General features: G+C 13.3%; 2 protein-coding genes across 2 annotated transcripts; one reads left to right on the top strand and one right to left on the bottom strand.

Annotated features, from left to right (window-relative positions):
• Positions 1 to 688: 688 nt before the first annotated feature.
• Positions 689 to 1967, bottom strand: LOC139997355 (cytochrome b-like). Its single transcript, XM_072021620.1, is given in 1 exon segment — positions 689 to 1967. A coding segment is annotated over 1 exon segment (1122 nt). The 5' UTR covers positions 1847 to 1967; the 3' UTR covers positions 689 to 724.
• Positions 1968 to 2558: 591 nt separating this feature from the next.
• On the top strand, positions 2559 to 5261 carry LOC139997357 (NADH-ubiquinone oxidoreductase chain 4-like). Its single transcript, XM_072021622.1, is given in 1 exon segment — positions 2559 to 5261. A coding segment is annotated over 1 exon segment (1335 nt). The 5' UTR covers positions 2559 to 2823; the 3' UTR covers positions 4159 to 5261.
• The last annotated feature ends 7669 nt before the right edge of the window (positions 5262 to 12930 follow it).

Here is a 12930-nt window from a genome sequence, read left to right as displayed (position 1 = left end):
TATTAATTTTAAGATTAATAGTTTATCCAATTATATTAATTGGTTGAGTTTCTTTATGTAATTATTCAATTTTAGGTTCATTACGGGCAATTTCTCAAATGATTTCTTTTGAAATTTTATTATTTTTAATATTTTTTATATTAATAATAATAATTGAAAGATATTCTTTAAATAGATTTATCAATTTTCAATTAAATATAAAATTTATAATTTTAATATATCCTTTATATATTATTTTTTTTATTAGAATACTAATTGATTTAAATCGAGTTCCATTTGATTTAATTGAAGGAGAATCTGAATTAGTTTCAGGATTTAATATTGAATATTTTAGAAGATTATTTGTTTTAATTTTTTTATCTGAATATATAAATATTATATTTATAAGTATATTAATAACTATTATATTTTATGGGTTAATAAATTGATCAATTAATTTTATTTTTATATATTTAATTCATATAATTATTTTAATTATAATTCGTGGGGTTTTGCCTCGAATCCGATATGACAAGTTAATAAATATATGTTGAATTGAATTATTAGTTTTAATTTTATTTTATTCATTTTATATTTATTTGATTAAAGAATTATTTTTAATAATTTAATATTTTTAAAGTTAATAGAAAATTTTATTTCTATATTTATGTTTTCAAAACATATACTATTCAAGTTCATTAACTAATAAAATTTAAATATAATTATTATTTTTTAATAATAAATCTCAAATATTATTAATATAAAATGAAAGAATTAAATAAAAAAAATATATAAAAGTAAAAATTTGATTTAAATTTATATATGGATATTCAATTATTTGTCTTCCTAATCAAGTTAATATAATAAAAATATTAATAAATCATCAATATATAATTTTATTTATAAAATAAAATTTATTATTTTTTAAATTATTTAAATTAATTAATGGAATTAAATATAGAATAAAAATTGAAAAAAATAATATAATTACTCCTCCTAATTTATTAGGAATAACTCGTAAAATTGAATATGCAAATAAAAAATATCATTCTGGTTTAATATGAACTGGGGTAATTATTGGATTTGCTATTTTAAAATTATCTGGATCTCCTAATATATATGGAAATTGAAGATTAATAATTATAAATAATATAAATACTAAAATAATTGTAATTATATCTTTAATTGTAAAATATGGATGAAAATTAATTTTATAAATATTTATTTTAGAATGAATAGGATTTGAAGATCCTGTAATATGTAAAATTATTAAATGAATAAAAACTATTAAAAGAATAATAAATGGTAAAATAAAATGAAATGAATAAAATCGATTTAATGTATCATTATTAATTGAAAATCCTCCTCAGATTCATTCAACTATAAATTGCCCAATATAAGGAATTGCTGAAATTAAATTTGTAATTACTATTGCTCCTCAAAATGATATTTGACCTCATGGAAGAACATATCCTAAAAATGCAGTTGCTATTGATAAAAATAAAATTGATACACCAATTATTCAAACTTGTAATAATTTAAATGAATAATAAAATATATTTCGTGCAATATGTAAATATATAATTAAAAAATAAAATGAAGCACCATTTATATGAATTAAACGAATTAATCAACCTGAATTTATATCTTTTATAATGTTAGAAATTCTGTAAAATGCAATATTGATATTTGGACAATAATGTATAGAAAGAAATAATCCTGAAATAATTTGAATTATTAGAAATATTCCTAAAATCGATCCAAAATTTCAAAAATAATTAATATTAATTGGTGTTGGTAAATTAATAAATGATATTGGTAAATTTATTAAATTTATTTTATAAATTATTGGAATTATTTTTTTCATTTTTTTGTTCGTAAATTTTTATTTTCAATAAAACAAATTTTTGTTATAATAAATAATATAATAATTAAAAAAATAATAAATATTAATAAAATAAAATAATTAGGATTTAAATATAGTTTTTTAATAATATTAATTTTGTTATTTTTTACAAAATTAAAATTATAATTTTTTATAATAAATTTATTTAATTGTTTTATTTGAATTATAATAAATATAATTAAAAATAAATTTAAAAAAATTAAATTTAAAAAATTATTTTTTTTTGTTAAATTATTAATTAAACAAATAAAATAAGAAAATAAAATTAAAATTCCTCTAATAAAAATAATAATTAAAATAAATAAATTTAATGAAATATTTTGTTTTAAAATTAAAATATTAATTATTATTAAAATTACATAAAAAATTAAATATATTAGTTGTTTTAAAGGTGAAATAAAAATATTTATAAATATATAATTTAAAATTAATATTAAATTTATGTAAAAATTTGTAAATAAAATAATATTAAAAATAATTAAAATTTTCATTTTAAAAATTAACCAAAAAATAGTTTAAATAAAATTATAATTTTGGGAATTATAGATATTTATGAAAATTAAATTTTTTTGAAATTTTTAAATTTTTGTTATATTAATTAATTTTAAAATTTTAATTTACAAAATTAATGTTTTTAGTTAAACTATATAACATATTAATTATTAATTAATTTCAATTTTTTTGATTGTTAATTTAATTATTTTTATATTATTTATTATAATAAATTATTTTGTTTATTTTTTAAATTTTTTAATTGGAATGGAATATTTAATTATAATGATTTTATTTAATATAATTTCAATTAATTATAATAATTGAATTTTTTTAATTTATTTAATTTATTCAGTTTGTGAAGGAGTTTTAGGATTATCATTAATAGTTAGAATAAATTATGAATATGGTCATCAAAAAATTAATTTTATTAATTTATATTAAAAATGATTGAAATTTTTATTTTTTTTTATATAATTTTTTTTATAAAATTTTTAGATTTTATAATTTTAAGAAATATAATATTTTTAATAAGTTTTATTTATTTAATAAATTTAAGATGAATTAAATGAATTTATATTTTTAGAAATTTAGGAATTAATTATTATTCAAATTATTTAATTTTAATAATATTTTGAATTTTTAGATTAATTTTTTTAAATTTAAAAGAATATACAAAAAAATGTTTAATAATAAATTTTATTTTAATATTACTAATATTAATAAATTTTTTATCAATAGATTTATTAATTTTTTATTTTATATATGAAGCTAGATTATTATTAATCTTTTATATAATTATAGAATGAGGTTATATAGAAGATCGTATTTTAGCTTCTTTTTATATAATATTTTACACATTAATTTTTTCTTTACCTATATTATATTTTATTTTTAAAATTTTAGATTTAGAAGGCAGTATATGTTTTTTTTATTTAGAAATAGTTGATTTAAAATTAGATTTATTTAGTTTTATTTATATATTAATATCTTTTTTAGTTAAAATCCCTATATACTTATTTCATGGATGATTAATTAAAGCTCATGTAGAAGCCTCATTTTTTAGATCTATAATTTTAGCTTCAATTATATTAAAATTAGGAAGATATGGATTATTACGATTAATTTTTATATTTAAATTTTTAATAAATAATTTATTAACTTTTTTTATATTTATTAATATTTTAGGAATATTGTTTTTAAGATTTATTTGTTTAATTCAATTTGATATAAAATTAATTATTGCTTTATCTTCTGTAATTCATATAGGAATTATATCAATAGGATTATTATTAGAAATTAAATTAGGAATTTTAGGAAGATTAATAATAATAATTTCTCATGGACTTGTTTCTTCAGGATTATTTTATTTAGTTAATATAATTTATATACAAACTAATAGACGTTTAATTTTTATTAATAAAGGTATAATCAATTTAATACCTTCAATATCAATAATATGATTTTTAATATGTATTTTTAATTCTGGAGCTCCAATTTCTTTAAATATAGTTAGAGAAATTTTTTTACTAATAAGATTAATATATTGATGTAAATATTTATTTATATTTTTAATTATATATTGTTTATTTAGATTTATTTATTCAATTTATTTATTTAGATTTATCCAATATGGAAAAATTTATGATTTAATTATAAATATTAATAATTGTTTATTATTAAATTATTTAACTTTAATTTTACATTTATTACCTTTAAATTTTTTTGTTTTTAATTTATTTTTTTATTTAAATAGTTTAATAAAAAATATTGAATTGTGATTTCAATGATATAATTAATTTATTTTAAATTATTATAAAAATATTAATTTCAAGAATTATATTATTTATTATAAGATTATTATTTATTTATATAAGAATATATATATTATTAATAAATAAAATATATATTTTTGAATGACTAATTTTTAGGTTTAATTCAATAAAATTAAATTTTATTTTAATAATAAATTTTAAATTATTATTATTTTCATTTCTAGTTATATTAATTAGATCATTAATTTTAATATATAGAATAAGATATATAGATTTTAGAGATAATTTTTTTATTAATCGGTTTTATTATTTAATATTATTATTTTTAATATCAATAATTTTTTTAATTATAAGACCTAATATATTAACATTATTATTAGGATGAGATGGTTTAGGTTTAATTTCTTATTGTTTAATTATTTATTATCAAAAAATTTTATCATTTAATTCAGGAATAATAACTGTAATTTTAAATCGATTAGGGGATACTAGACTATTAATAATTATTTCTTTTATAATAATATTTGGTAGATGAAATTTATTTTTTTATAATATAAATAAATTTATATTATTTATATTTTTAATAATAATTTTTACAAAAAGAGCTCAATTAATATTTATAATTTGATTACCTGCAGCAATAATAGCTCCTACACCTGTTTCTTCTTTAGTTCATTCATCAACTTTAGTTACGGCCGGAATTTATTTATTAATTAATTATGAAATAATAATTGAAATTAAATATAAAAAATTAATTTTATTAGTTTCAAGTTTAACTATATTAATTTCTGGTATTATAGCTAATTTTGAAATAGATTTTAAAAAAATTATTGCTTTATCAACTTTAAGACAATTAGGATTTATAATAAGAATTTATTCTTTAGGAATAACAGATTTAACATTTTTACATTTATTTATTCATGCTTTTTTTAAATCTATAATGTTCATATGTGCTGGAAGATTTATTCATTATATAATTGGTATTCAAAATTTTCGTTTTTATTATGGAATATTTTATTTATATCCAATAAAAGGATTATTATTAATATTTTCATTATTAATATTATGTGGTTTTCCATTTTTAGTTGGATTTTATTCTAAAGATTTAATTATTGAATATTATTTCTTAAATAAAATAAGAATTTTTAGAATAATTAATTTAATATTAGGAACAATTTTTACGGTATCATATTCTTTACGAATTATTTTAACTTTAATTAAAAAAAATTATATAATTAATTTAATTAATTTAAAAGAAGATTTTATTATAATTTTAAGAATAATTATTATTTTATTAATAATATTAGTATTAAGTAAATTAATTTATAATTTTTTTTATATTTATAAAAATATCAATTTAATAATTATTTATAAATATTTTGTTTTTAAAATAATATTCATAGGATTAATATTTACATTAATTTTAAATAATTTAAATTTTTCTAAAAAAATAATTATATTTATTAAAAGATTTTTTATAATAAAATTTTTTTATAAATATATTATTAATAATTTAATAATTAAATTAATATATTATGAATTTTATTTTGAAAAAGAATTTTTTGAAAAAATTTCAGGAAAAATAATAAATTATATAAATTATATTATTGATGTTAATTTAAATTTAAAAATTACATTTTTATTATTAATTTACATTTATTATATAAGTTTAATTTTAACATTATTTGTATATTTAAATAGCTTATAAAATTAGAGCATAATATTGAAAATATTAAGGAAATTATTTTTAATTTTTAAATATATTATATTTATAATTAAAAAATATTAATAATTTTATATTGAAAATATAATGTTTTATTTAAACTATATAAATAATATTTATATTACAAAATATTATTGTATTAATTGGAATTTTTAAATTCAATAATTTTATTAACAATAAAATGCCTCTTTTTGGCTTCAATTAAATTATTTTAAATTTTAAAAGAAATAATGATATATTTAATACCAAATATAAAGTTAGAAGCTTTATTTTAATTATTTCATTAAAATATAAGAAGTAAAATATTTACTTTTAATTTCGACTTAAAAATTTGATTTAAAATAAATCCTTATATAATATTTTATAAATAATTTAAAATATTCAATTTAATAAATTACAAGATCATTCTATAAATAATGAAAAAATTAATATAAAAAAAAAAAAAATTATTAAAATAAATAAATATAAAGAATTTAAAGTTTTAATAAATGAAATTAATGGAATAAGTAAAATAATTTCAATATCAAAAATTAAAAATGTTAATGAAATTAAATAAAATGGTAATGAAAATGGAATATTTATTTTTGTAATTGGATCAAATCCACATTCATATGGAAGATTTTTTTCAAAATTTAATTTTTTAAATATTGATAAAAATTTATTTAAAATAATAATTAATAATAAAATAATTATAATTAATAAAAAAAAATAATGATTATTTATTAAATATATTAATATTTTAATTAAATTTTTTAATTGGAAATTAAATGTAATTTTTATACTATATATTTTATATTAATTTATTAAAATATAATAAAATATATAAATAAATAATCAAATTACATCAACAAAATGTCAATATCAAATAGAAAATTCATAATTAATATGATGAATTGATGAAAAATGATTATTTATTATTCGAATTAATGAATATAAAAGTATTAATGTACCAATCAATACATGTATACCATGAAATCCAGTTGATAAAAAAAAGATTGATCCATAAATTCTATCATTAATACAAAAATATGAATTATAATATTCAAAAACTTGTATAATATTAAAATAAAATCCTAAAATAATAGTTATTAATAATATATAAACTCTTGATTTAAATTTATTATTTAATGTATTATAATGTCTTAATGTTACAGTAAATCCTGATATAATTAAAATAATTGAATTTAATAAAGGAATTTCAAATGGATTAAAAAATTTGATTATTTTTGGTGGTCATATTGAATTAATTTCAATTGATGGAGAAATTGAATTATGAAAAAATGTTCAAAAAAAAGAAATAAAAAAAAATAATTCTGAAATAATAAATATAATTATTCTAAATTTTAATATTTTTATTACATATATTGAATGTATACCTTGAAATGTTCTTTCTCGAACGATATCTCGAAATCATATAAATACAGATATGATTAAAATAATTAAATTATAATTTATTATAATTAAATTATTTATATAAATTCAAATAATAATTCTTAATAAAAAATTTATAAGACTTATTGATGAAATAATAGGTCAAGGACTAAGAGTTACTATATGAAATGGAAAATTTTTTTTCATTAATTAATTGATTCATAAAAATATAAAATTAATAAAATTGAAAAAACATAAGCTTGAATAAAAGCTATTGAAATTTCTAAAATTAATAATATATTTTCAATTATTATTGTAAATGAAGATAATAATATAAAATTTATTAAAAAATTTCTTAATAAAACTAAAATTAAATGACCCGCAATTAAATTTGCTGAAAGTCGAATTGATAAAGTTCAAGGTCGAATAATTAATCTAATTAATTCAATAATTACTATAAAATTTATTAAAAATTTTGGTGAATTTAATGGAACTAAATGTCTTAGAGTTTTTATCGGAAAATTAATTACAGAATAAATAATAAATCTTATTCATAAAGAAAGTGATATAGATAAATTAAATATTAAATGTCTTGTTAAAGTAAAAATATAAGGAATTAATCTAATCAAATTTAATATTATAATATAAATTATAATTCCTAAAAATACAGAAATATTTATAATATATTTATTAGTTATAATTATTTTAAATTCATTAAATAAATAATCAATTAATAGTTTAAAAATTATTACTAAACGTGAAGGAATTAATCAATATAAATTTGGAAATAAAATAATAGGAGTTAATATAAAAATTCAATTTAATTGAATTTGATTTCTTCTAATTGATGGATCAAAAATTTCAAATAAATTTATCATAATCATATTCATTTTTTATAAATAAAATATTTTGATTTTTTTGTTCTTATATATAAAATAATTAATGAATTAATTAAAACAATTAATATTAATAAACAAAATAAATTTATTGAGAAAATTATTAATCAATTAATAGGTATTATTTGTGGAATACATTAGAAGTAAATTTAATTTTACTATAAATGATTTAAAAGATCAATTCTTTTATTAAGATATCTAATGAAAAATTAAAAAGTAACATAAATATGTTAATTTAAGATTGACAATCTAATGTTATTATATTAACTAACTTTTTAAATTTTATTTTTAATTCAATTTAAAAAATTATTATATGAAGTTCTTTCTATCATAATTGGTATAAATCTATGATTTATACCACAAATTTCTGAACATTGACCAAAATAAATTCCTGGACGAATTCTAAATAAATTTAATTGATTAATACGTCCAGGAACTGCATCAACTTTAATTCCTAATGATGGAATTGTTCAAGAATGAATTACATCTAATGAAGAAATAATTATTCGTACTGAAATTTTAAATGGAATAATTAATCGATTGTCAGTTTCTAATAATCGAAATTGATCTTTTTTTTCATAATTTAATATATAAGAATCAAATTCATAATTATTAAATTCTGGATATTCATAAGATCAATATCATTGATGACCAATAGCTTTAATTGAAAAATAAGGATTTATAATTTCATCAATATAATATAAAATTTTTAAAGAAGGAAAACAAATAATTATTAAAATAATTATAGGAATTAAAGTTCAAACAATTTCAATAGTATGATTTTTTAATAAAACTAAATTTAAATATTTATTACAAATAAAATCTAAAATAAAAAATATTGTTAAAGTAATAATTATAACTATTATTATTATAGTTAAATTATGAAATGAAATTAAATTATCTGAATAAAATGAATTTGAATCTTGAAATATAACTATATTTCATGTAGAAATTTTTAATAAAAGAAAAATTCTTTATAATTGAATTTTAAATTCAATGCACTAATCTGCCATATTAAATAATTAATAAATTTACCTATTAAAAATATTTTTAATTTTATTTTTTATTAATAAAGGAACTTCAACTAATGAATGGTCATATGGTGGATAATTATTTAATCATTCAAGAGATGATTGATTGAATTTAAATAAAATTAAACGTTTAGAAATTATTCTTTCAAAAATAATAAAAATTAAAAAAAATATTCTATTTATAGAAATTATTGCTCCAATTGAAGAAATTAAATTTCAACAATAATATGAATCTGGATAATCAGAGTATCGTCGAGGTATTGCTATTAATCCTAAAAAATGTTGCGGAAAAAAAGTTAGATTTACTCCAATAAATATTATAATAAATTGAATTTTTAATCATTTTTGATTTAATATTAAGCCAGTAATTATTGGATATCAATGAATTAATCTTGTAATAATTGCAAAAACTGCACCTATAGATAATACATAATGAAAATGTCCAACTACATAATATGTATCATGTAAAATAATATCAATAGAAGAATTTGATAATATTACTCCTGTTAATCCACCAATTGTAAATATTAAAATAAAACCAATTGATCAAATAACAGTAATGTTAAAATTTATTTTTGATCCATGATAAGTAGCTAATCATCTAAAAACTTTAATTCCTGTTGGTACTGCAATAATTATAGTTGCTGAAGTAAAATAAGCTCGAGTATCAACATCTAATCCTACAGTAAATATATGATGAGCTCAAACAATAAAACCTAAAAACCCAATTCCTAATATTGCATAAATTATTCTTAAATTTCCAAAAGTTTCTTTTTTTCCTCTTTCATTTATAATAACTTGAGAAATTAATCCAAATCCTGGAAGAATTAAAATATAAACTTCTGGATGACCAAAAAATCAAAATAAATGTTGATAAAGAATTGGATCTCCCCCTCCTATAGGGTCAAAAAAAGATGTATTAAAATTTCGATCAAAAAGTAATATAGTAATTGCACCTGCTAATACAGGTAAAGATAAAATTAATAAAATAACTGTAATGCAAACTGATCATGAAAATAAATTAATTTGATCATAATTTAAAGAATAATTTTTTATTATTATAATAGTAACAATAAAATTTAAAGAACCAATAATTGAAGAAATTCCTGTTATATGTAAAGAAAAAATTGCAATATCTACAGATGGAGATGAATGAAATAAATATGATGACAAAGGAGGATAAACAGTTCATCCTGTTCCAACATTAGGTGTAAATAAATTTCTTAATAATAATATTATTAATGAAGGAGGAAGTAATCAAAATCTAATATTATTTATTCGAGGGAATGCTATATCAGGAGAACCTAATATTAAAGGAATTAAATAATTTCCAAATCCTCCAATTAAAAATGGTATAACTATAAAAAAAATTATTAAAAATGCATGACTAGTAACTAAAGCATTATAAACTTGATCATTATTAATTCATATACCAGGATGTCTTAATTCTATTCGAATTAATAAACTTATTGACGAACCAATTATTCCTGATCATATAGCAAAAATAAAATATATTATTCCAATATTTTTATGATTTGTAGATATTAATCATTTAATTATTAAGATTTATAAAAATTTTTATATTGTTAATTTTGAAAATTAATAGTTTCAATAACTTAAAATCTTAAATTTAAAATTTTAATATAATAGTATTATGTCTGAAAAAGAAATAAATTGTAAATTTATTAATAAAGATTAAAATTCTTTTAATACTAAAATATTTTTTTAATTAAAATTTTTATTTAATTTTTAATATAGTTTAAATAAAAATTTTAAATTGCAAATTTAAAGATTAAAAATTTTATATTAAATTATATTAAATACAATAAATATAAATAAATATATAAAAATAATTATTAACAATAAATATTTTATATTAATAATTTCTTTATTTATAAATAAATTATTTTTATTATATTTAAATTTTAAAATCAATAATTTAAATAAAATAAAGTAATTTCATAATATTAAAATTCTTGAAAGTAATAATAAAAAAATAATTCTATTTCTAAAAAAAAAATTTATTAAATAAATAAATTCTCATTTAAATAAAAAAGTCACAAATAATGGAAATGATGAATACATAAATAATATAAGAATTAAAAAATTAAATGATTTTAAAGAAATTCTATTAAAATTTATATTATCAATATTATAATAATTTAATAAAAATATTATAATAAAAAAAATTAAAGTATAAATTATAAATAATATAATAAATATATTTTTATTAAATTGAACAATAAAAATAAAAAATAAAGAATTAAAAATAGATGAACATCTAAATATTTTTTTTACAGAAAAATTTAAATTTGTATATAAAGAAATAAAAAAATTATTAAAAATTAAAAAATAAATAAAAATTGGTGTTAAATAGATTATAGAAGAATAAAAATAAATTGGAATAAATTTTATAAATGTTGAAATAATAAAAATTTGATTTCATGAAGAAATTTTATAAATATAAATTATTCAAAAACAAAATGGAAATAATCCAATTTTTATAAATATAGAAATTATAAAAACTATATTTATTCTATTTATTTTAATTATATATAATTGATTAAAATTTATTAAAATTATTATAATTAATAATAACCTTGAAATTGATGAAATAATAAAATAAATAATTCTTACAATTTTATTTTTTGATTTAATATTAATTATCCTAATTAATAAAATCGTACAAAATTCTATTGATAATCATTGAATATAAATTCTTCTTGAATTTATTAATATATAAAAAAAATAAATTATTGATAATAATGAAAATATGAATAATTTATTTAAAATAAATACCTAATTTCCATTATAAATTAATATTTCATATAAATTTTTAAAAATTATATAGAATAATTTCTACAGTAATTAAATTAATTTATTATTATTACTTTTTATATTTACTAATTAATAATATAATAGTAATAGTATAATTATAAATATACATAAATATTTTATCAAAATATATCTTTTATCAGACATATTACTATTTAAAATTATAATTTTAAATTCATAATTTTTAATTTATTATAAATAAATTCATATAATATTTTAAATAAAATTATTTTTATTTATTAAAATAAATTAATAAAATAATAATAATAATTTAAATTAAAAATATTATATAAAAATTTTATAAATTTATCGATAGGGTATGAACCTATAAGCTTTCTTAGCTTATTATATATTATAATATATAAATAATTTAATTTATCTTATAAATATTATATAAAAATTTTATAAATTTATCAACAAAATATAAGCCTATAAATCTATTATATAATGAATGGATATTAGTTAAATTAAATAATAATTAAATTGCATTTAATAGTAATTATAATAATAATATATCTAATCTATAAAATTATTAATAATTTATTTAATTTTGAAATAAAAATTTTTTATAAAAAATAATTTTTAATAAAAATTAAATTTATTTTTATTTTAATAAATTACATTAATATTTTATTTTATTTAAAAATTATCAATTCATAAATTATTAAAATTAAAATTTAATTTTAAATATTTTTTTATAAAAAATTAATTTTGAGAGAAAAAATTAAATTTTTATAAAAAATAAATAAATAAATTTTTAAAAAAATATTTATTTTTAAATAAATAAATTAAAAATTAAAATAATCTATTATTTTAATAATTTATCATTAATATTCATATGTATACTATATCTAAATCTAAAAATTATTAATTATTAAAATTTAATTTTATAATAATAAAATATTAATTTTTTTAATAAAAA

This window comes from Bombus fervidus, unplaced genomic scaffold (genome assembly GCF_041682495.2).
Source record: "Bombus fervidus isolate BK054 unplaced genomic scaffold, iyBomFerv1 scaffold0064, whole genome shotgun sequence".
NCBI lineage: Eukaryota > Metazoa > Arthropoda > Insecta > Hymenoptera > Apidae > Bombus > Bombus fervidus.
Note: the sequence above shows the minus strand (reverse complement) of the source record. Positions and strands in the feature narration are given on the sequence as shown.